At 42.7% G+C, this 25424-nt stretch overlaps 1 protein-coding gene across 1 annotated transcript in view; it reads right to left on the bottom strand.

Annotated features, from left to right (window-relative positions):
* LOC133464108 (neurogenic locus notch homolog protein 1-like) overlaps window positions 1–24551 on the bottom strand; it is a 29025-nt gene extending 4474 nt beyond the window's left edge. Inside the window, exons 1-10 of the mRNA XM_061746093.1 lie at window positions 24548–24551; window positions 24205–24383; window positions 20758–20950; window positions 20464–20583; window positions 20270–20389; window positions 15945–15965; window positions 14438–14517; window positions 13690–13882; window positions 13493–13621; window positions 11453–11600 (exon numbers count right to left, since the gene is read on the bottom strand). Coding sequence (XP_061602077.1) covers window positions 11453–11600; window positions 13493–13621; window positions 13690–13882; window positions 14438–14517; window positions 15945–15965; window positions 20270–20389; window positions 20464–20583; window positions 20758–20950; window positions 24205–24383; window positions 24548–24551 — 1187 coding nt within the window. The remainder of the gene's footprint in view (window positions 1–11452; window positions 11601–13492; window positions 13622–13689; window positions 13883–14437; window positions 14518–15944; window positions 15966–20269; window positions 20390–20463; window positions 20584–20757; window positions 20951–24204; window positions 24384–24547) is intronic.
* Between the last annotated feature and the right edge of the window lie 873 nt (window positions 24552–25424).

Below are 25424 nucleotides of genomic sequence, written 5' to 3'. Positions count from 1 at the left end.
CAGTTTTTATTTATTTGTTTATTATGCTTATTTTTCAATCAAAATGTCAAAGCACCTTGTATTTCATGTACCTGGATGAAAGGTGCTATATAAATAAAATTTGATTGATTGATTGATTGATACTGACTTTTCAGTATTAGAAACAAAGCAGTGCACTGTCCTGGTTTATATAAAACATGTTACTAATGTTCATGCACTTTAATTTGTCTCGCTGTACAGTGTTTATATTAACAAGCCTAGGAGGCAGTGAGGCAAATATACAAATGCACTTTCTTTGTACATTGTATGAAGTTTTGGCATTGAATAAATGCATAACTACGACGTTTTCCTTTTTATGGGTATTTTTTCTTTTTCAGTCACATATATCGCGATATATCGTTGATGAAATTTCTTACAATATATCAAATATCGTAGATATCGTGTATTGTGATATTATCGTTATCGTGGGCCGCATATCGCCACAGCATTGAATCGTGAGTTACTGTATCGTCCCAACCCTAGTCATTATACATCTGGTTTTAATGTTTACCTCCATCAGTGCAAGCTGTTACAGTCATGTTAGTCCCGCCTTGTTCACAATCATGTTGTTTGTGTAAAAACACAGTAAATATTGTTGAAAACTCAGTGCCTCGTGCTTTTCCGTGCACGCTGCAGCCCAGACACCCGGAGAGTCGGAAGACAACAAACCCACAAGAGTTCAGCTGCTCTCTTTGCAAACATGGACGTCCCCCGTCACGATGAGGCTGAGGCAGCGTTCTCTGCTTTATCTGAGAGACACACAAGATGTGACCTAAAATGTGCTAAACCATCCCGACTGCTTTTCTTTGTGATTTCATCATGATCCAAGTGTCTTTTTTCCTTTCTGTGATGGAAGAAAACATCAAAACGAAAACATCAGCGCGGCTTTTCCGCCGCCTCGCTGATTCCAGTGAAATCAGGCCGGTTATCCCGGGAACACGTACTGTACACGCTCGCGAGGACGGCTCGGTGAACTTCACTACACCCTGAACGACTCACTGTGTCACCTTTTAACGACCTTTATACCTGACCTTATGACCTTATTCAATGACCTTAATACCCCCCCGGCGCTCATATTCACTTCAGACACCCGACTACATGCTCTCAAGCAGAGGAAGCTGGTGAACGAGCTCTGCCACTCTGAGGGATTCTCCTGCAACGATGGTCTAGTTTGATATTTTAGGCCTCTGAAAGGAAACTAGAGGAAAAGAAGAAGATGAAGAAGAAGAAGAAGAGCTTCACAGATCTTGGAGGGCTGATCTGGCCTCATCATTATGCTACGCTGAGGTACCACGAGATGAGACGGCCGAGGCTACGATGAGCTGCTGGTCAAACGATGACATCCAACTCCCCGTCGTCCTCGACAACCGACCGTAAATAGTCAGATTTCCTTAACCCTTGTACTATCTTTGGGTCAAAATGACCTAATTCTCCTTCCTTCCTTCCTTCCTTCCTTCCTTCCTTCCTTCCTTCCTTCCTTCCTTCCTTCCTTCCTTCCTTCCTTCCTTCCTTCCTTCCTTCCTTCCTTCCTTCCTTCCTTCCTTCCTTCCTTCCTTCCTTCCTTCCTTCCTTCCTTCCTTCCTTCCTTCCTTCCTTCCTTCCTTCCTTCCTTCCTTCCTTCCTTCCTTCCTTCCTTCCTTCCTTCCTTCCTTCCTTCCTTCCTTCCTTCCTTCCTTCCTTCCTTCCTTCCTTCCTTCCTTCCTTCCTTCCTTCCTTCCTTCCTTCCTTCCTTCCTTCCTTCCTTCCTTCCTTCCTTCCTTCCTTCCTTCCTTCCTTCCTTCCTTCCTTCCTTCCTTCCTTCCTTCCTTCCTTCCTTCCTTCCTTCCTTCCTTCCTTCCTTCCTTCCTTCCTTCCTTCCTTCCTCCCTTCTTCTCTTCCTCCTTCCTTGACCCGAAGACAGCACAAGGGTTAAAAAAAACCTACCCCTAGTAATATCAGACGAGATTATTGATAATAATAACAATAATGATGATGCTGTTTTAGCAAGTAAACACTTCCTCTTCCTGGTATTTCTGCAAATAAACCTCGGTGCTGCAAACTCTGATTTAATATGAGGAGAGAGAGCAGGCGGTTCGTCCTCCAACTAAGAAATTAAAGAGAAAAAAAAGAAAAGGAAAAGACGTTGCTGCACCAGCAGAACGGCAGACAGGATTTACAGCCATCGAGTTGCTGCAAAGGACTCACTCTCGCCAGCCGTGAGTGTGTGTGTGTGTGTGTGTGTGTGTGTGTGTGTGTGTGTGTGTGTGTACTGTAGGTGTATATGTGTGTGTGTGTGTGTGTGTGTGTGCGTGGTCATCCTCTGCAGCAGGCTGTGATGACCTGCAATAAACCCTGCCTCATCAAGCCCAGAGGAGCTGCTGACCCACCTAAAAACATGTTTTATAGCGACTCATTAGCTTGAGAGCTCCGCCGCGGTCCTGCCGACTCCCGGCCGGACCGCTCGGCTCGCTGCGACAGTGACGCTCACTGCAGACGACAACGCGCCCCACGTGTGATGTGTGGCTTTCACTGCCGTCATCGGGAGTTTCAATCAAACCCAAATGTTTTTTATTGCATTTATTTCCCATGAAATGTAAATCTGTTACCGTGGGTTACCGTGACACAAGAAGGGATTTTTATATTTGCTCATGTGAACTGTTGTTTAAAGGTTTGAAGGGTTTTTCTAGACCAGGGGTCGGCAACCCAACATGTTGAAAGAGCCATATTGGACCAAAAACACAAAAAACAAATATGTCTGGAGCCGCAAAAAATTAAAAGTCTTGTATCAGCCCTGCTGGTAGAGACGCACAATTTAAATGACATATTTTGGTCAACTAACATGACTAAGCATAAATTACATAGAAACACCAGCAAAAATATTTTAAAAAATGAAATAAATAAGGATTTAATCCAGATTTAAAGTCATTAAACCTTCATATTGTTTAGTTTTTATACGTTTTAAGGATTTAAAGTGATTAAACCTTCATATTGTTTAGTTTTTATACATTTTAAGGATTTGTTTTTTTTTTATGTTTTAATTTATTTTTTTAATTGTAGTTTTCAATTTGTTAATATGTGAATTATTCAAGTTTAATCCACTTTTTTTTGTAAATGTTCCCATTTAATCAGAATTTAAATTACATATTTGGGTCAACGTGTAACAAACATGACTCAGCATATATTACATAGAAACACCAGCAACTGCTGGTAGAAACTAGTGTTGCAGCTCCGACGCAAATCTTCGTTAACAGAAATGTTGAAATTTAATATTTATTCTAAAGTACATATTTTTACAGCATTGGAAAACGTTAAGAATGTTTGTGTCATGTTTGTCCTCCTATAGAAACCACATTAAAACCAAACATATATTTCCCTCCCCCATTTACTTCCATTTTTGAAAAAGCTCCAGGAGCCACTAGGGCGGCGCTAAAGAGCCGCATGCGGCTCTGGAGCCGCGGGTTCCCGACTCCTGTTCTAGAAGGTTCTACACTGGTGGTCGCTCTCGGGGCAGAATCACCTCCTGTTTTTCATGACTAGAATGTTTATCTGAGTTCTTTTCTTTAGGTGAAGACATTCAGTGTGGTTACATACACATCTAAATCAAGCTATTGGCAACAAGAAATTAAACTGGAGTTTCAGAGAAATCCAAGTAGACTGCAAAAACTCAAAATCTTAACAAGAATATTTGTCTTATTTCTGGTTAAAATGTCTCATTTTTAGTAAAGGAAAATCTCATAACACTTAAAACAAGATTCATCACTGGAAAAAACAACAATTTTCACCTGTTTCAAGTAGATTTTCACTTAAAATAAGTAGAAAAATCTGCCAGCGGAACAAGATTTTTTTGCTAGTAATGAGTAGAAAAATCTTGTCCCACTGGCAGATCTTTCTATATATATGTATATATATATATATATATATATATATATATATATATATATATATATATATATATATATATATATATATACATATACATATATATATATATATATATATATATATATATATATATATATATATATATATATACATATATACATACATATATACATATATATATGTCCCCCGGTTCGAGACTCGTCCGGTTTCGTCCGGGTACTCCGGTCTCCTCCCAAGACTGGTGACCTGTCCAGGGTGTAACCCCTGCCTCTCGCCTGAAAATAGCTTGAAACAGGTGAAAATTGTCAAATAAGATGTTATTTTTCTGGTAATGACTCTTGTTTTAAATGTAATGAGATTTTTTGACTAAAAATTAGACATTTTAACTAGAAATAAGACAAATATTCCTGGTAAGATTTTGAGTTTTTGCAGTGTATACATGCGTGAGAAGACGATCAAATTATTGAGTGAGGTGCGTTCGACTCTGCGACGCTAGGTGGCATCACATGCACTTTGGCTTTGTGGTTCTTCCGGTACAATTATGGCGCTTTTATACTACTACCTACTCTGCCCGACTCCACTTGCCTTGCCCTGGTTTCTTTTCAATAACCAGATCAGAAGTAGGAGGTTGGAGCGAAGCTGCTGTGACTTAGACCCCGTCCACACGTAGCCGGGTATTTTTAAAAACTTCCCCCCTCCGTTTATAAAAAAATTTGCATCCACATTACATCGTTTTAAAAAAAAAAACCCTTCCACACATAACCGAAGATCTGCGTTTTCGACCACATTCATAAGCATTCTAACCTGTAGATCATCTGCGGCTCCCGGGGAAGCTGCACCTCCGCGGCTCCTCCGCGGGGGCTCCGCGGGCTCTACACCGTACGGTGCGCGTCGCCGCGTACCCTACGGCGTAGGCTCTGTGTCGGTGTAACGGTGTCAAGACCAGAGACCATTTATTTAATAAATAGCTTGGAGAACAGATGCTGGATCATCTGTAGTTTTGTAGTAGGCTAAACAAAAGGCGCACGTCAGACCAGATTTGTTGTTGTTTTGGCGCATAATGTGACGTTCGAAAACGCAAAGCTCCGGTTGTCTCTGTCTACACGCATCTACATAAACAGAGTTTTCAAAAATCTTCACTTTGCCCGGAGTTTTTTTAAACCTTCGTTTATTTGCGTTTTCGTGTGGATGACAGGTCAAAACGTAGGAAAATATCTCCGGTTTAGCAGATATCCGCAGATATCCGGCTACTTGTGGACGGGGTCTTATTTGATTGTGTGATCTAAACGGAGAAGACAACACTAAAGATGTAGAACCTGGAGGAGATGATAGATGTGCTGCTGGTCTGTGGCTTGTGTTCAATATCAAGTTAAAAAATGAGAGTGAGAGAAGCTTCAAGCGTCGACCGTTTTTGTTAGTTTGTCTCGGCGCAGCTGAAAAGTCCATTGGTAGCCGTGAGCAGCTATGAAGTGACAGAGCTCCTGGTGGATCTGGTCATTCCTTATCGCCCGTCTAAATCCCTTTTTAATTTTCTCCTCAGCACCAGGTTTATGAACATCTGCACCTCAGAGTTGGATCACCAAACAGACTTCTGCTGCCGTTGCCTGTCGAATAAAATGAATAGTAAACCGCGAGTCGCTCTTTCGCTGATTTCCGCCTCCGAACTCAGACTCAGCACGCTTCGACCCCGAGTGGAAAAGCACAAAATGGGGGCGAGGCGAGTCGCGCTGAGTAGGTACTAGTGTAAAAGCGCCATTAGTAAACAAGCGCGTTAGCGACCCTAACGATGCAGTAGCTCTGTAAATGTTGTATACAGACTAAGCCAGTGGTTCCCAAACTGGGAGGCATGCCCCCTAGGGGGGTCGCGGTGAGGTTGGAAGGTAGATTAATAAAAAAAAAAAAAAAAAAAAAATTAAGATTTTTTATTTTTTTAAGATTTTGCCTTCAACACATATGTGTAGTGAGAGAGAGACAGGAAATAGGGGGAAGAGAGAAGGGCCCCACAACTACCCGGTGCTACTGAGGTAGATGCATGTGGTAATCCCTCACCTGCAACCAGTTTGAGAGGATCTGTAACATGAACAAGCCCACCAAGTCACTGAAAAGGTGTGGGATTAAAGCTGACATTTTTGCAGAGCAATTGTTGAAATTTTGATTATTTGTTTAGCTTTTGCTGCTGTTTTTTTTCCTCAGGGAGCTGGTTATTTTTGGAAAGAAATATGTTGAAAGTAATGCATACTGTATTGTACAGCAAAAAGGAAAAAAGAGAAATGTGTTGCACACATGAAGCAAGCCCACTCACATCACTGAAAACATGTGGGGATTAAAGGTGTAATTTTTGTAGAGCAAATGTTCAAATTTTGACTCCTGTTTGTATTGTTGTTTCAATCTCTGTGAGCTGGGGCCTGTACTACGAAGCAAGTTCAACATACCCAGGATATCTTTTCCTTATCCAGATTCACTAACCCGGACAATTGCAATCATGCTAAGCGGTCACACGACGTTGGTTATCAACTCGGTATATCAACCCAGGTTTCTCCAATCTGGATATGAGCGCGTGCACATAAAAGGGGCGGTGTTTTCAGCGCATGACCAATCGCAAGCATGGAGAAGTCCGCTGTCAGAGCCGCTTATTTCAGTAGCGAAGAGCAAACAATAATTTTACGGAAATATGATGAGTATAGGCATATAATACAGGCAAAAAGCAACACAGTTGCAGCTGCAAAATGCAGGAAAGACAGCTGGCAAAAGATCGCTGACTGTATAAATGCGTAAGTTCATAGGGATATAAACATCACTGCCCCATCATTAGGGCATAAGTAGATCTGACTATAATTACAGTTGTCTATTCTGTTAAATGCATGTGTTGCTTAGATGTATTCGTATGGCGTGTATGACAATTGTAGGTTCATTCCTTCAGCTGCAACCCCAGCGGAGTGAAACGCACATGGGAGCAAATACAAAATAAATATAAAAACATAATTCAAAGTAAGTAAGTAGGCTCACTTTCATATCTTAGAAGTACAACAAGTACAAGGCTTTAGTGTTTCTATCATATCAGTATACAAAAGCACAATGAAATAGCATTGACATTACTTGCAGCAAACAGAAAAAAAAATGACAAGAAGAAGATCGGAGGGATCCTCTCACGATCCGCGCACCGAGCTCCACTGGATTCTCTTCGAAAGGGCATGCCATTTTCCAAGAGAGCTGATTGGTCAGTGGGCGGTGCTTTTATACCCGGCGATCTGTATCTCGAACATAACCTGCTCCGGAGCAGGTTAGCTGTTCAGCATAAGTTACCATGGCGATGTACCCCGGTAAGAAGTTAACCACCGTCGTAGTCCTGAAAACCCAGGGTTAAACCTGAAGTTACCTCGCTAACCCCAAATCCCGCTTCGTAGTACAGGCCCCAGGTCAGGTTGAAAATCTATTTTTACAGAGATGGACCGTTTTTTCGCACATATGTTCAATATATGAAATAAATTACAGTCGCATTTGAATGCAAAAGATGTGTGTGTCTGTGTTGGGGTCGGTGGGGGGGCTCGAAAATTCTGTTACGTACAAAAGGGGGGCCTGGCAAAAAAAGTTTGGGAACCAAGCTGATCATGTTGCAGGTGAGATGCAGCAAAGTCTCCCACTTCTTCTTCTGTTACCTTGTTGTTGTAATTGTTATTATTCCCGCGGCTCGTCACTTCGGAGGTGGGGGGTCCCAGGACGGTCAGTAGCTCGGATTAGGACGCATTATCTGGCACTAAAAGCTCGATCTCAAGAGCTTCAGTTCGGGTCGACTACAGCCTGTCCACAAAAGGTGTACACATGGGTTTTAAAACTTCAATATCGGTCGGATTAAGGCAACAATTCCACTTTCTGAGTGAAGAGAAATAGATGCTTTAAAATTGATGGGTCCCATCCTGGTTCTCTTAAAGTTTAAGTTGTCTTAGATCTTTGCGGGTTGAAACCTCAATTAGGAAACAGTGAACAGAGAAATAAGGCTGAAGGTGTGACATGTTTGGGTGTTTGGCTCCACAGAGGGGGTTCACGCACAAAACAGCTCCTTTTTCAGTATAAATACGACTGGATGGATGACCACCGTGTGCATTTCTCTCCTACCTCTGTGGATTGGACATCATTGTGCATGACATAATAAAGCTTGTATTAACATTTGATTTAGTTCTCTGGTTTTCTTATGGTGCAACAGACAAACGAACAGAACTAAGTCTTGCAAGAAGTATCTCTGAAGACAAACGACGAAAACCGATCTGGATGAAGATAAGATAAGAAGATAAGATTTTTAGGATTCCAATTCCATTCTGCTTAACGATTTGGTTCTTTATCGATTCCCTTATCGATTCTCATTTGGAAAAAAAGGACAACAATGAAGCAAATGGGACTAATATAACAGGAAGTGTTCCTTCGTTAATTAGTTACCTGCAGTATTATTAGCCGAGAACATGCTAACGTTGCTGCTGGGTGGAGAATTACTGAAGTTAGTCCGGAGCGGATTGAAAACGCGACATTCATTGATTGTTATTGGTTGCTGTTTGCGCAATATGTTTTTTTTCAATATGTGTATAATGTTTTTTTCCCTTCGACGATATAACCACTTGGCAGGCGCGTCATCTCCGCCGGGGACGGTGGGGACGCGTCCCCACCACTTTGTCTGAGGAGCAGATTTGTCCCCACCAATGAGAGGGCCCCGTTTTGTGTGATACGTTCATATATAATCGTAAAATGTGTAGGTTATAATAACGATAAAATGTGCATTGTGCGGCCAGTGTAGGTTAATTCTTACTTTACAACTGTCCTGAACGCATCAGGGCTGTGACCCAACCTGATTGGCTGGAACTTAACTTGTTTCGTTTTTTTACATTTGAACTAACTCGTCTTGTTGTAGGCTATGTGCGACTGCGGCATTTTGGAGGGAACTTTGAAAGAGGAAAAATAAAAAAATAAAAAGCACCAGTCTGGATCGTTAAAAAGAAAGGTAAAAGAGAGAAAGGAGAGGCTAGTTGCTTCCTGTCCGCCGCTCACCTCATATTTTGCAACGGCGCCGGTGGCTGATGAGGAGGCTAGTGTTAGCTGTAGTGCAGAAGGAAAGAAGTTTCAGCCGCCTGAAGCTCATATAAACCTGTTTACGTTCGTGCATGGATGAGGCCAGGCTGTAGAACCTCACTTTGCTGAGTGTTGAGCGGGACATTAACATCGATAAGGAGAAAGTGGTTGGCAAGTTCGCCGCCATGAAGGAGAGGAGGGTAAAACTTTAAGAAGACCACACAGCATGTACATAGTTCTGAACCGTTACATTATATTGTTCGAGCGAGGATGATGTTCTGGAGTTCGGAGTCTGTGAATTGGTGCAGCGGCAACAAGCGCAGAGACAGCAATCGGTGAGCACATAAATAATGATCAGAATGTTGTTATTGCCTTGACCACCTTAATGTACCTTGTGTTGTTGTCAACTGTAATAGACCGCCGAGTCTATTTTCTATTTGAATGCATATTGTGTGCAGTTGATACATTTTTAATAGGCTATGCGTTTTGTTGTGTTTAGACCGCCGTGTCTATTTTCTATTTATAGATCTCATTAATGGCTTATAGACAATTGTGTCTATATTCTATCTGAATAGATTGTGTAATTGTAGTTTACATTTTATGTTTTAAGTTATATTAAATGGTTCGGCTCAGACCCTGTGAGTCACCGTCACACCAGCACCAAGGACAGCAATGCTCTCAGATTGACGGCTGTCAGGCTGCGTGTGTGTGAACTGGTTTGAGGCTTTATTCTGAGGCACCTAGGCTTGCTTGGCTCAGTAAACGTGAGCATTTGTGTTGTTTGCTGGGTATGATGAGGTGTCCGTTATCTTTAAGTTGTTGAATAGTAAAATAATTATCATAAGGGCCCATTGAGAATGCTCCGCCCCCTCTGTGCTGAAACCCACGCTCCGACACTGAAGACCGCGCAGATGGCTTTTAATATGGGGACAATATCGCGTCAATACGCATCATCTAATGCAATGCCTATTATTTATCATGAAACCTCAATTCGGAAGTAATGGGCCTAGCTCGTACCCAGCACTTTTCAAACCTTACTCAGGTTTATGGTAAATGTCCCCAGCACTTCTGAAATCAAACTGACGCCCATGCCACTTGGCAAGTATTGCAAGTTGCCATGTTGTCATCTTTTTTACTGAAATGTAACCAGACTTTTGAGCGTTTGTATCGCTTGGGCTCCATGTTTACTGACTGCTGGCTTACGCATATTGATAAGCAACGTGCGTGCTGACATCATTCGTGCCCACCGGAATCGAAAAGGGAATTGTTTGCAAATTTTGCAAACGATACTAAGGAATTGAAACACTGGGGAATTCTCAAATCCCATCCCTAGTCATTGTCAGCCTGCTGAAAAACAATGAGACGAGCCCCGGCCCAGTTGTCAATGATTTCCTTGACTGGTGCAGTAAGTCTTTTCTTCAAATGAACATTTCTAAAACAAAAGACATGATCATTGACTTTCGCAAAAACAGTGCTCCCAACCAAGAGGCTACAGTTTTAAAAGGTCAGGCAGTGGAATGTGTCAGCACATACAAATATCTGGGAACTGTCATCGACAACAAACTGAACTTTGAGGAAAACTGTCAAGCCGTGTACAAAAAGGGACGGCAGCGCCTGTTTTGTCTGAGAAAACTTTGTCTTCTTTTAACATTTCCAGGACCATGCTGATCTTGTTTTATCGGTTTTATCTTTCTGTCTTGCTTCATGGTTTGGAAATGCGTCCCTTAAAAACAAAAACTGTTTAAACCAAATTGTGAAATGGTCAAGCAAGCTGATTGGTGAGTCTCAGCTTCATCCAGAATCCCTGTATTCTAACCAGTTACAGAGAATAGCTGGCTCGATTTTAAAAGACAACTCCCACCCTCCTAAATGTGAGTTTCAGCTGCTCCCATCAGGTCGGAGGTTCAGGGTACCTGCTTGCAAAACGAAACGTTATAAAAACAGCTTTGTACCAGCAGCCATCAGTGCCATTAATAAGTGAGGGAACTGCAACATAACTTTGTATTTGTGTTTTGTATTGTTTCTTTTATCTTGTTTTTATGAAAAGGCACATTTTTTATCCTTTTGCTTGGTTTTAATATTTTAGTGTTTTTTTCTACTGATGTTTTAACTTATTTTGATTCTTATCTTGGGGCCGTCCTTCTTGTTCTTTGTTCTTTTAGCCAAAACACTGTTGTCACTTTATCTTATCCTGTGTTGTTGAGTGTATGGTTTTATATTGTATGAGGAGGCACTCACTGTGAACCAAATTTACCCAAGGGTACTATAATAAATCTATCTATCTATCTAGTCAGGAAAGTACATCAATGGATATTTTACGGCCTTCAGATTCTGAGATAACGGCCCAGACCTCGACCCCGCAGAGACGCCCTGGAAGGACTTCAAGGGAGCGATTCCCACCGGACATCCCAGACGTTGTGCAGGTCTGAACCCCAACCCTCAATAAAGACCTAACTAATCACATCTCCTATCTTGTGCGCTTCGTTCAGGCTCAGCCGTGCGTGTGGACGCTACTCACTCCCCGGTGACGGTCTTCTTGCGGCAGCAGAAACAGGCCAGCGCAGCCAGGAGCAGCAGCAGGATCAGGGGGATGCCGATGCCCAGAACCAGACCCAGGATCAGGTCCACGTCCGTGTCGGTCACCTTCACTCTGTCTGGAAGTAGGGCTGGGCGATATGGCCTTTTATTAATATCTCCATATTTTTAGGCCATGTCACGATACACGATATATATCTCGATATTTTGCCTTAGCCTTGAATTAACACTTTGATGCCTACAATCACACCAGTATGATGATTCTATGTCTACATTAAAACATTCTTGTTCATACTGCATTAATATATGCTCATTTTAAACTTTCATGCAAAAACGGCGAATAAGTCAAATTTACCAAAACTGTATTTATTAAACAGTTACTAAGCAGTGAATGACACAAACATAAAAAGTGTAATTTCAAAATAGAAAGTGCACGTTGCATCTCTCTGACTGCCCGTCTGAAGAACATCTGCTAAGAACATGTTCTGGTCCTGGTTTTACCAGGATGACCAGGTTTCACCTGGTTTTACCTGGTTTTACCTGGTTTTACCTGGTTTTACCAGGATGACCTGGTTTCACCTGGTTTTACCAGGATGAGCTGCTCTGAGCAGCAGGGGCCCCTTAGAGCACCTTTATATTAAATTGTAGGTGCAGGGACTGCAATGTTTCATCCTCTCCTCCTTTAATTTGCATCACTTTCACTTACTTTTAGAAATATGACGTCATATAGTCTTGTTTGACTTTGTTTTGATGATAGTGATTTATTTCATGTGGCCACATTTAAGCAACACTAGGTGACGTTTCTCAGTTCTGGAAGAGAAAAGCCTGAATTATGGTTCCGCGTTAAATCGACGCAGAACCTACGGCGTAGGGTACGCGGGGATGCGTATTTACGGCGTAGGCTCTGCGTTGGTGTAACGCGGGACGATAAATCAGCCTAAAGGCTCGGCTGCGCGTGTCGCGCTAAGCGGCTCCTCGGCTCTCCACAGAGCCGTTCGCGTCGTGCGAGGAGAAAACATCCCCTCCCGTCTTTACTAAGCCGGTTAGCTTTGAAAAGAGTCCGCCGCGCAGATGAGCTCACGTCGCAAAAAGGCCGAGTTTGGGAAAGTTAAAGTAAAGTTAAAGCGGGGTGAAGTGAGCGGCGGTCCCGACACCAGCAGCGCTGACACCTGCAGGACCAATGACAATGCACACATGACAGCACGTGACTGACGTTGTGACTGGGTGCGCTTGTTTTATGTCTCAGAGAAGGAGAGACGAGACGAGAGAGTGAGAAAAGCCTGTAATTTAATGCCCGCGGCTAAAAGCAAAATGCGTGAAAATTTATATTCGAATATGCACGATAGAGTAATTTTGTACATTGCACAGAGTAGAAGCCGAGATACATCGGCTATCCTCGATATATCGCCCAGCCCTATCTGGAAGTACAGTTGACTTTATCAGAACCCGTAGGTAGATTTGTTTAGATGTACCGTATTTTCTGGACTATAAGCCGCACCTGCATATAAGCTGCATCCGCTCTATTTAAAAAAAAAAAAAGATATGCAAGCTGCAGATATTTCTGTTGTTAGATTAGATATTTACTACATGTACAGAAGGATTTTGAACCGTAAATGATGTACATGTTTGTACCTAAATAGATCCTTTCCTAACAGTGTCTTTTAACACGGCAGCAACTTTGCTGATTAAAACGGGACAGAACCAAAAGAAAATAACCGCTATTTATTTATCTATTTATCTGTTTGGAATCTGCATCTACCTACTTCTATCTGCTAAAGAAGAAGTAGCGTATTCTTCTTTGCATTTATTTTGTCTTAGTTTTGATTCTAATTCCGGTTAGAGCGCCCCGAGTGGTGGAAGAAAAATCCACAGAATATCTGCACCTTTGTATAAGCCGCATGGTTGAAAACCTATGAAAAAAGTAGCAGCTTATAGTCCGGAAAATACGGTAATCAGAGTTTCAAGCAGATCTGGGAAAGCTGATTGAAAACGTGAGCGTGTCTCGGGTGCGACGTGCGCTCACCTATTACACACGACTGGGTGTCGTCCACGTCGGCGGTGCCGTTGCAGACACACCTGTAGCCGCCGTAGGTGTTGGCGCAGCGGGCCGGGGACACGCACACCGCCTCCCTGGCCTTGCACTCGTCCAGATCTGCGATGGAGACCGTTTTACTCACATGTCAACACAGAATAACGGCTTACAGGAAGTGGAGTTGCTACCGTCGACGTCCACGGCTCCGATGTCGTAGTGGCCGCTGACCCGGGCCAGGTAGTCCCGGATGTACCAGTGAGGGGTGTCGCTGGACACGCCCACCCAGTACTCATCCGTGCCCGGCCGGGATTCCTGCCCCTGCTGCTTCTTGCTGATGTTGTAGAACTTGTTGGTGAAACCTTTGGTCAGGATGTCGTCCAGCTGAGGAGGAAGCAGACTCTTAATGTCTTTTATGGCGCTTTTCCACTAGAACCTTCTCAGCCCGACTCGCCTCGCCTTGGTTCTTTCCAACTAGGGGTCTAACGTGCCGAGTAGGTACTTTGGGCCAGTCCCAGCCCCCCCCTAGTTCTACTTTTCAGTCCTACCCCTAAATTTTGCGTGTTCCCGTGAGGGTAGTGGTGTCCCAATTCCTCTTTGCATGTAGGGCTAGTGGACATAACGAGGGCTAGTGTGTATGAATCTAGCCCTTCACAGCGAGGGATTTCAGATGCTGACCTCGCGACAGAGGGCCAGAGAAAATTTCCCAGAATGCTTTACGTCATCATTTGCAGACTGAATTAAAAAAAAAAAAACATGGCGGACATTTCTTATTTTTTAGTGAATAAAATCAATATTTTGAGTTAGTTTCTGCATAAAAATGCGTTTTGATTACATTTCTAGCGAGAAAGAAACCAGGCCGAGTTGAGTCGAGCCGAGATGAGTAGGTGCTGGTGGAAAAGCTCCATTACAGATCACACGTTACCGGGACGTTGTTACCCACTCCCAATCCCACACCTGGCTGAGCCCGTCGGCCCGGTCGCTCTTCCAGCCCACAGAGATGTTGAACGTGTTGAACCCTGCGGACGCAGAGCAGCAGATGAGCTGGGAGACAGAGCTACGACACGGCTGCTTCCTTCTCTCTTAATCACACCGAGTTTATTGGGAAGGGAATGAAAAAAACGATAAAGGTCACCCGACCGTCGTGGGTCTTAGTAACAGGAAAATCCAGCCTTAATTGAAACACAACACACTTGATAAGTCCCTTCATTAGACCTTAGCAGAGCTGTGCAGAAACACCAGGATCAACCCTGCAGACTGGTAAAAACTATTTCACGTTACTGTTGCAAAGATCTGCAAGACACTGAAGCTTCGGGGTACGTAATACTGCCCCTATAATTTCATTTATATGTGAAGTTTTCTTTGCTTAATTCTAAGACCTCCCACGATCGTGTGATTTTTATTATGTTTTTATATAAAAAGGGAACTAATTTAATTTAATTTCAATTCAATTCAATTCTAGGCTTTACTAAACACTAACTAGAGGTTTACTAAACACTAACTAGAGGCTTTACTAAACACTAACTAGAGGCTTAAAGCAGTACAACGTAACTTTCAGCTTTTGTTGAGTTTGGCGGCTCCTTTGGACAAAAGCGGTAGTGCTTTACCAGAAAGAACATTACATTTCCCATGAGCACCAGCGCGTACTGCCGGAAAGATCCTGTGCCCGTCGCGTGCATTTGTTTTGATAGTGAATGAAATAAGACGGGGAAAATACTAGAACCCAAGACGAATCCCCTGTATGTGAAAACATTCTAATTTTGATTCTTATTGAACATAGAACTCTACATTTACATTTGTATCATTACAATTCTGTCTCTCTTGTCGGACATCCCTCCTCATCTTTCAGCTCACGCCAGCGAGTGAACGCCGGGACAATGTTTATTCTTATCCGGGCATTTTTATTTTTTTTATTTTTCTTTTGTCCGGGCATTTAGCTTGTTACTCTCCTGCTTTCTTTTTTCGCCTCCTCCGATAAAACTTTAATTTTCTTCGTTTTTTCCATGATACCAGCTTCTACTGAGCTCTGCGCTCCACGCCCCGCCCAGCTTTGGTCTGGACTACGAATGGGGAAGGAGGGGGAAGTGACGTATGCCGTAAAGCAGTCAAAGCCGTAAAAATGTGTAGTTTTTTAGTGTGGCAGGGTTCCTACCATGCCCCTCAAAGTTACATAGTGCCAGTGAAGGTGATACAGACCCCTCAGACCATGACAGAGGTTCATTAAACCTGTTGGAAGTTGATGTACCATCACAATGATGATGATGAAATATTAGATTAAGGTGGAAAAGTTACATAGTGCTGCTTTAACTAAACACTAACTAGAGGCTTTACTGAACAGAAACGTTTGAAGTTTGGTTTTAAAGGTGGAGGTGGAACTAATGTTTGCACTATTCTATATATAGGATATTTATAAATGATGAACATTTCTATACATGGAAGCTCTTACCTGGAGGATTGGGGGAATCACCTGCAGAGAAACATGAAATGATTTACTATGCAGTGGTAAAACACTCAAACATCTGATTTAACCAGCGCAGCCCTCAACAACCTCTTCAGAGGAGCTGCACGCTGGCAGCCTCCGAGAGGACCTGCAGATTAGTTCCTTCTCTCTTTTTTTTGTTAGACTCTGCAGTAAAACACGGAGATGAAAAGCTGACAATGTTCCTGCTTCATTCAAGTCTGTGTGTACAAGAATAAAAGGGTAAAAGATCATTTAAGAGATGCTACAAGAAATGTGTCAAATGTAGTGTCTTGCATCAACGGGAGGAAGGATGTGAGGTAGTAAAAAGCAGTAAAAAGCAGCGATGCGTCTTGAATATTGAGAAACACCCCATCGACCCTCTCATCATTTGCTTTTTGTCACCAAACCATCGGTCTGAAAGATCATGAGATCAACGTTCAGATATTCTCTGGTCCAACGTCCATTCCCTGTGTTTCTCTGCTAAAGCAATTATCTTCTTCTGATTGATTTCCCTCCGGAGTGGTCTCTTTAACAAAAATCCCACCACGGAGGCCCGATCGCACTCAATCTGCTTTTCAGCAGTTTGATGTTGAGACGAATCTGCTGCTGCACTCTAATCTGCAGGGCGGAACATTGATCCGGTAGATCTAAACTTCTCCTGGTCCTCCATCCAGAGTCTCCATCAGGGTTAAACTCATCGTTCATTCATCGCTTCACGATGGCTCCGTAGCTTTCTCACTGACTCCCTCCTTAGCTGGGCATGATGGTGGTGGTCCCGGTGCATGATGGTCCACGAGTTACTCAAGGAGTGAAACATGACTTCACATTAGAGGCTACCTTATCTGTGAGTATTTCCTTCAATGCATCCCCCGGTACTGTGTTACTGTGTGAAAAATCAACACAGGACAGACCGGGAACAGGGTCATAAAACAATATCTGTAAAATCAAAATGGTAATTTATCATCATCATCATCTGGAAGGTCCAGTGTTGCAGAGAAAATCCAGTGAAGATCTAATTTCCAGTGGCCGTGGCCTCAGGTGGAGGAGTTCAAGTATCTCAGGTCTTGTTAACGAGTGAGGGAAGGATGGAGCGTGAGATTGACAGACGGATCGGTGCAGCGTCCGCAGTAATGCGGTCGATGTACCGGACCGTCGTGGCGAAGAAGGAGCTGAGTCGAAATTCGAAGCTCTCGATTTACCGGTCAATCTACGTCCCTACCCTCACCTATGGTCATGAACTTTGGGTAGTGACCGAAAGGACGAGATTGCGGATACAAGCGGCCGAGATGAGTTTCCTCCGCAGGGTGGCTGGACGCTCCTTTAGAGATGAGTTTCCTCCGCAGGGTGGCTGGACGCTCCCTTAGAGATAGGGTGAGGAGTTCGGTCACCCGGGAGGAGCTCGGAGTCGAGCCGCTGCTCCTTCACATTGAGAGGAGTCAGCTGAGGTGGCTTGGGCATCTGTACCGGATGCCTCCTGGACGCCTCCCTAGGGAGGTGTTCCAGGCATGTCCCTCCTCCCTAGGGAGGTGTTCCAGGCATGTCCCACCGGGAGGAGACCCCGGGGAAGACCCAGGACATGCTGGGGAGACTATGTCTCTCGGCTGGCCTGGGAACGCATCGGACTCCCCCCGGAAGAGCTGGAAGAAGAGCTGGAGGAAGTGTCTGGGCGAAGAAAGTCTGGGCATCTCTGCTGAGGCTGCTGCCCCCGCGACCAGGGAACGGATAAGCGGAAGAAGATGGATGGATGGATGGATGCAAGACAATTTTCACGTGTAACTAGTTAAAAAACAAAGATGTGTAAGGTTTGTGCTACAAGGATAGCAGTGAATTGTATCCATGTGTGTCGCCATGTGCAGAAGACTGTCTTAACCCTCCTATTGTCCTCATTTTCTGAATACAACCCGTGTCCTCCGGGTCAAAATGACCAGTCTTCAGTAAACCCCCATTATAAGCACCTTAATTGAATTTTAAACTCAAATTTCATCTTGCTTGAAGAAACAACTTGTCATTCATCACAAAATGCGTGAATGCTTAAGTTTTCCCTCTTCATTTGTATTTCTATAGGTAAAGAAAAAAATGTGCAAAAGGAAGTTTTGAATGCATTATTATTCATCCCAATGACTCAGTTTCTTTTTTTTTTCTCCAGTGAACAATTTTAGATAATGTACAATACAAAAATCCCATTCAACTAATTAGCACATATAGGGCAGTATGCAAGTGCACAACCTTTGTAGATGTATTTATTACACCTGCAGCAAACAGTATAGTCCTCCTTTTGAGGGCAGAACTCACATCTCTTCCTCTTACTTGCCCTCGCTGGGGAAGTTAAATTTCAAGTAAAAAAAACATAATTTAAAGGATTTTGGGTTGTTTTTAAACACAGTGGCGGGTCATTGTGACCCGAGGACAACAGGGGGGTTAAGAATCATCATTTGAGGTTTAGAGTCTCGACACGGGTTTCCAAAGGTGTCAAACGTAAAGGCCGGCAATGAAAGATTACAGGTTCAATCGAGCCAAAGGGAACGATGGACGTGCTGCAGCAGAAAATAAAACTACAATTCATTGTGCAAAATGAGCAACTGCTTGAAAAAGTTGGGTTTTGCTGTGTAATAACATCTGGAGCAGCAGCACAGTTGATTCAGCTGACTCAGTTAGGCAGCATGCTCTTTCTTCATGGTTCCAGATGTTTTGGGAAGCACACCGGTCCCACCTTCACTGCTCTTGCACCGATCCCTCCTGCAGCACTGCAGCCCGTACCAATGTGCTGCTGCCCCCGTGCACGGTTGGGATGGGGCTTTTACATCATATCATGACTTGAACAAGTCTAACATGTGTCCCCAGGCCTGAACCAGACGTGTCCGAGTGTTCAAGTCGGTTTCTTGGCTGAAATTTTTTGATTGATTGATTGAATTGTTTATTTCGAACACATAAGGAAAAAAATATAAGATTTTAAAACAAATTCAAAACATACAGAAAAAAAAGCAACAACAACAAAAACGTAATACAAACAGGGGAAAAAAAAACAGTGTCCGAAAAGGAGCAGGTAGAAGTAAAACTTATTTAACCCTGCCCCTTTGTTACCTCTATCATAAATTAAACATAAATATTAATAATAAATAGCTGCAATTACCTAATAGGCTACGGATTTTCCCATTGGTTGTGCCTTTGCACCTAACCAGCTAACAAACAACATATTGCCTTAACATAACTCCTCAACCAAATAACTTCCCAGAACTTCCTTTTTGTACAGTTTTTTAAATTGATTTATATTTGTACATTGCTTCAACCCATCACCAACCCATTCCATAAATCCACTCCAACAACTGAGATACACATGCTTTTCCTTTTAGAATGAAAACATTGTTTTTTGAAATTATATTTTCCTCTTAAATTATAACCCCCCTCCCTGTCACAAAACATTTTCTGTAAATTGCCTGGAAGTGAATCAGTTCTCGCTTTGATACCCCGTCCACACGTAGCCGGATATCTGCGGATATCTGCTAAACCGGAGATATTTTCCTACGTTTTGACCTGTCATCCACACGAAAACGCAAATAAACGAAGGTTTAAAAAAACTCCGGGCAAAGTGAAGATTTTAGATGTAGATGCGTGTAGACACACACAACCGGAGTTTTGCGTTTTCGAACGTCACATTATGCGCCAAAACAACAACAAATCTGCTCTGACGTGCGACTTTTGTTTACTACAGATGATCCAGCATCTGTTCTCCAAGCTATTTATTAAATAAATGGTCTCTGGTCTTGACCACCGCTTACTGCGTTACACCGACACAGAGCCTACGCCGTAGGGTACGCGGCGACGCGCACCCTACGGCGTAGGGACCGCGGAGCCCCCGCGGAGGAGCCGCGGAGGAGCCGCAGAGGTGCAGCTTCCCCGGGAGCCGCAGATGATCTACAGGTTATGAATGTGGTCGAAAACGCAGATCTTCGGTTATGTGTGGATGCAAATTTTTTTATAAACGGAGGGGGGAAATATTCGTTTTTAAAAATACCCGGCTACGTGTGGACGGGGTCTGAATATGATTTGTAGAGTTTTTAGTTTGACAATTTCCCAGAATTTCAACACATACAACTTTAAAAACAGTGTGTTTGTGTGATCCTTATAACCCACATTGTGAAGTATCCTGATTGCTTTTTTTGCATCAAATAATGTCGGTTAACCCACAAGTTGGGCCCCAGCGAGTGTTTGGTGTCTTAATAACCTACAACAGGTTTCCTCAACTTTACTGTCAGACATGAACAAATAAATAGCATCTGATTGCAGCGTTGTTGTAATAACGGTGTACCTACCGCAGCCTTCGGTGTTCTTGGTGTTCTGATACCTGCAGAAACATTCGAACGAGCCGGGCTTGTTCCTGCACTCGTACTTGGCGTTCTCGCAGGCCATGAGCGCCGCACACTCATCGATATCTACGACGGGGACAAGTACAGACTCTCACTGGGCGGTTGGGGTGTGTTATCGTGGTTTCTGGGCGTTCAGATACCTGTGCAGTTGTGTCCGTCTCCGGTGAAGCCCGACTTGCAGGTGCAGGTGTAGTTCAGCTTCGTGCTGCGGCATTCAGCATCGCTGTGGCAGGGGAAGGGGAACGGGGGGCTGCACATGTCTGGGGAGGGAAACACGGAAAACAGGGATGAAGGGGTACTGTGTATCTATCTATCTATCTATCTATCTATCTATCTATCTATCTATCTATCTATCTATCTATCTATCTATCTATCTATCTATCTATCTATCTATCTATCTATCTATCTATCTATCTATCTATGGTGTTACAGACCATGTTCAAAGCATTTGTATCCCTGGTTGCCGTTGGAGACGGTATTATTAGGACAGTCTCCACAGGAGAACCGGCCGGGCGGTGACTCCGCCTGGCACTGCACCCCCGGGAAACACGGCTTCCCTCGACACGCATCTGTGGCGTTCCCACAAAACTCCCCGCCGTATCCCTCCGGGCAGAGGCACGCCAGCACCTGAGGGGGAAAGAGGAACAAACAGAGGAAAAAAAATTAAAAAGAAGTTTTTATTCTGATGTTCTGTACACTGCAAAAACTCAAAATCTTAACATGAATATTTGTCTTATTTCTAGTTAAAATGTCTAATTTTTAGTCAAAAAATCTCATTACACCTAAAACAAGACTCATTACCATAAAAATAATTTGTTATTTGACAATTTTCCCCTGTTTCAAGTAGATTTTCACTTGAAATAAGTAGAAAAATCTGCCAGTGGAACAAGATTTACAAGCAAAAAACTCTTGTTCCATTGGCAGATTTATTCTACTTATTTTAAGTGAAAATTTACTTGAAACAGGTGAAAATTGTCAAATAACAAGTTATTTTTCTGGTACTGAGTTTTTAACTAGAAATAAGACAAATATTCTTGTTAAGATTTTGAGTTGAGTGTAAATCCTGCTTTTTTAAAAGAGTTGCCAACATGATGCCCTTCCATTGTCCTTCAGGTTGCACAATTTCAAGCTCGGATGACAATTCACCAACGAGGATGTCATGATCCCTCCCCTGATCACCTGCCTGCCACTCCCACCTCAGCAGTGGAACCAGCTTCACCTGTGCTCCCTCACACAGGTGGTTCGTGGTTGATCAGATTTCCTGCCTCAAGGTTTTTGCGTCTAAGAAAGGACTGATTTCTGGCCTGTTATGGTTGTGGACTACACTGCAAAAACTCAAAATCTAACCAAGAATATTTGTCTTATTTCTAGTTAAAATGTCTAATTTTTAGTCAAAAAAATCTCATTACACTTAAAACAAGACTCATCACTGGAAAAAACAACAATTTTCACCTGTTTCAAGTAGATTTTCACTTAAAATAAGTAGAAAAATCTGCCAGTGGAACGAGATTTTTTTGCTTGTAATGAGAAGATAAATCTTGTCCCACTGGCAGATTTTTCTACTTATTTCAAGTGAAAATTTACTTGAAACAGGTGGAAATTGTCAAATAACAAGTTATTTTTCTGGTAATGACTCTTGTTTTAAGTGTAATTAAATTTTTTGACTAAAAATGAGACATTTTAACTAGAAATAAGACAAATATTCCTGGTAAGATTTTGAGTTTTTGCAGTGTACCACGTTCAGCTTTGGCTTGTACCACCTTATTTTTGGCTGCTAAAGTGAACTGTTTCACCTCAATCTGTGCTATTCTCGGGTTCAACCTCACGCCCATCGCAGAGCAGGCATTCTCTGCATGTAGTGACACGTGTTGTGCAGTGAATCTCTGCAAAACCATAGAGCGTTGCAGCTCGTACAGGCAAACGGTAGCAGGAGATAACCATCATCTCAGGAATGCATGCACTTATAGGGGTTTATACAATAAAAACAAGAACTGTTGTAGGTGTTTAAAACCTGTTGCCACTCTTGTAAAAGTCGCCCAAAACGCCTATCCAAGGCATACCCAAAGTAAATTGACAGCTGTTCTTGAACCGTTTGAAGTAGATGGACGGTTCTGGTATCTTTTGAAAGGTAACACTCTGAAGTTTTTCCCCCAGCTGTCAGAATCACTGTAACTACTACTATAATTCAGTAATCTCAGTTTGAACACACTGAAATAGAAGGTTTTTATTTCAGCCAGAAATTTGTTTCGTAATCAGATGTCTGCGGATGAGTGAATCTGTGACTTATTAGCTGGAGAACACAATGGTACTACATCCTGAAGCCTTATCTAGTGCAATTTCAAATTTGATAACAAGACCACAAAAAATATAGTATTTTACACATGTTTTTGTAAGACAAAGAATTTTATTATAACGATTAGACATTAGATTATGTCCCATGGGCATCTGCGGAAATCTTTCTTTGTTTGTTTGTCGTTTAAATATGTACCAGCTGCTATGATTATATCCTGAAATGGTTTATATTGCTGGAATCACAAGAATCTTAGCTTTCTAAGCAAGATTTGTAAGGTTTGTAGAAGATTTCTAAGATTTGTAAATTACCTAGTTTTGTAAATTTTGGACTGAGTGTGCATCGAATATGGACTGGATGGCCCACAGTGGCAACGGGTAAAAAAGGGTTTTTTCTTCTTTAAATCAAGCTCATATCTGGGTGTAGAAATACACAGAATAGAACTTGAATTATGGGGTTGTGGGTTCTTGTTCTCTTACGTTGATGAAGCGTTTTTGTGCTTGTTTTCACTGGTCAAAAGTAGGGATGACTAGTGCTGAACTCGTACATGTCCATGTCTGTTAACGGTCTCAACACTTCCTATGAGAGCGTCCAAAGAGCCTGCAGATCTCCAAGTCTTGGGACCCATGGGAGTGAATGGGGATAAAAGGCTAAAATAATCATTTAAACCTGGATACAGGCAAAAAGAACAGACCTCCAACCAATCGGAGAACTGAAGCCTGTGATGTGGGCACGACTGCTGTCAGCTCTACAGTTAAAACTAATCAGACCAAGGTGTCATCAGCTGGTCATCTCATTTGTTTTGGACCGCATGAGTCTCATGAAGCCAGATGACGAGCCTGGTACACTTTGTACCGATGGAGATGGCTGTGAATGTTTATTTTTTTAAGCGATGCCAGGTGAAGTTGCTTTCGTTAATGAAAATTATGACTAAATATCGTCATCAACGAACCTTTATCACCTGAGGAAACCGAGACGCAACAAAAATGCTGGTCATGTGACGATATTGATAATATATAATGCAATATCATAGACCAGGGATTGTCAACCGGTGGTCCACGGCCCTCTGGTGGTCCGTGGCGGTATTGCAGGTGGTCCGTGAAATTGTAAATGGAAAACAATAATAATTTAAAAAATATATATTTATTCTTTAGACTCAATTTATATTCCATTTACTATTCATATTTGTGAATAATTTACCCATCCAAATTATGTCAAATGAGTGAGAGTGAACTTTGTAATATTATAAGCCCTCTTGGCTTCCTATTGTTCATTTTTCATTGACTGTTTTTTGTTTTGTTTTTTTTATAGCAAAAGGTGCAAATAAAAATAGACACTGATGCAAATAAATAGCCTATATAGACCCATACTCTTATTTAAAAGCAAAGTGCAAAATAAAACAAATATTCCCCAAAAGCAGTGGTCCCCGAGTTGCTTCTTGGTTATAATGGTGGTCCCAAAAGTGATAGCTGGACCCAAAGACTAGACTAAAACTAGAATTGAAACAGGCTGACACAGGGACGGGTTACAGAGACCGGCTCGGTTCCTGTAAGGGTTCAGGTCCCCGGCTTGGTGACATGTGCTGCTTCACCTGGAACTTTCCCTGCAGGTGGTTTTCAGCAACGCTGTCCCGAGTGCAGGTTCCCCCGTTGAGGCAGCCGCAGACAGACAGGACGGGGGTGAACAAGGAGCTGGAGACGCCGTCGCTGACTCTGATGGTCAGCCGGACGGGCCGGAGGCTGGACGGGGTCCAGGTCAGGTAGCCGTCTCCTGGAGGACGAGGAGGAAAATCTTACTGCTGGTCTACAAAGACCTGAATGGTCTTGGACCAAAATACACACTGCAAAAACTCAAAATTAAGAGAAAAGAAGGTATTTTTAAGGTGCCTTTCTTGGCAATCAAGGTTGCCGTAAAACAATCAAACCATAGAAAACCCATTTAAAACAGCAGAAAACAGCAGAGTTTGCAGCAGAACATAAAAGACAGGCGTTAATCATTGGGTCATGGTCATTCCCCGTATTGAAATAAATGCAATACATAAATGCTAGTAAACGGGGGACACTTTACTTCGTAAAGTATCTCAAAATATTAACTTGGCTTTAGTCTTTTTGTACATTAGAGATTTAAAAACTAAAATTTAAAAACTTACCTGCTGTACTCTACTGCCCTTACTTTACCTCTTTTCTTATCATTTTATTTTTTATTTACTGTTTAATTGTGTCTTGCTGCTCTTAATGTTGATGTAAAGCACTTTGAATTACTTTTTGTTGAATTTTGCTATACAATAAACTTGCCTTGCCCGTAACTAAAGCAGTGATGGGCAGAGGGGTGTGTGTGTGTGTGTGTGTGTGTGTGTGTGTGTGTGTGTGTGTCTCACCACTGCCGATGGAAGCCCCTGCAGGTCGGGGTAACAGTAGAGAGAAGGTGATGGGGTCACTGTTGGCGTCCTGAGCAACAATCTGCACGTTGACCTGAGAGTCGACCGTGGCGTGGATCACCGAGGGCTCCGTCACCGCGGGGGGAGAGTTACCTGTCAATCACACACCGGTCCATCAGCACAATCAGCGCTGAGAGCCCCGTGGCCACTAGGGGGCCCCCAAGAGTTTAAAAATAAAATACAATAATTTTTTTATGTGTGAGTGATGATTCATACATTATCAAAGGTTAGTTTGTTTATTGTACATAATTAATTAATTAATATTATGACATAAACAATAGTATGTTAACAGACTACAGTAGACGACTGCCTCTCAGCTCCAGAGCTCCACTGGTCATGTGTTCATTCAACTTCGCATCTGAGGAGTAGGTTGA

Source organism: Cololabis saira, chromosome 17, assembly GCF_033807715.1.
Source record: "Cololabis saira isolate AMF1-May2022 chromosome 17, fColSai1.1, whole genome shotgun sequence".
Classification (NCBI taxonomy): domain Eukaryota; kingdom Metazoa; phylum Chordata; class Actinopteri; order Beloniformes; family Belonidae; genus Cololabis; species Cololabis saira.
Note: the sequence above shows the minus strand (reverse complement) of the source record. Positions and strands in the feature narration are given on the sequence as shown.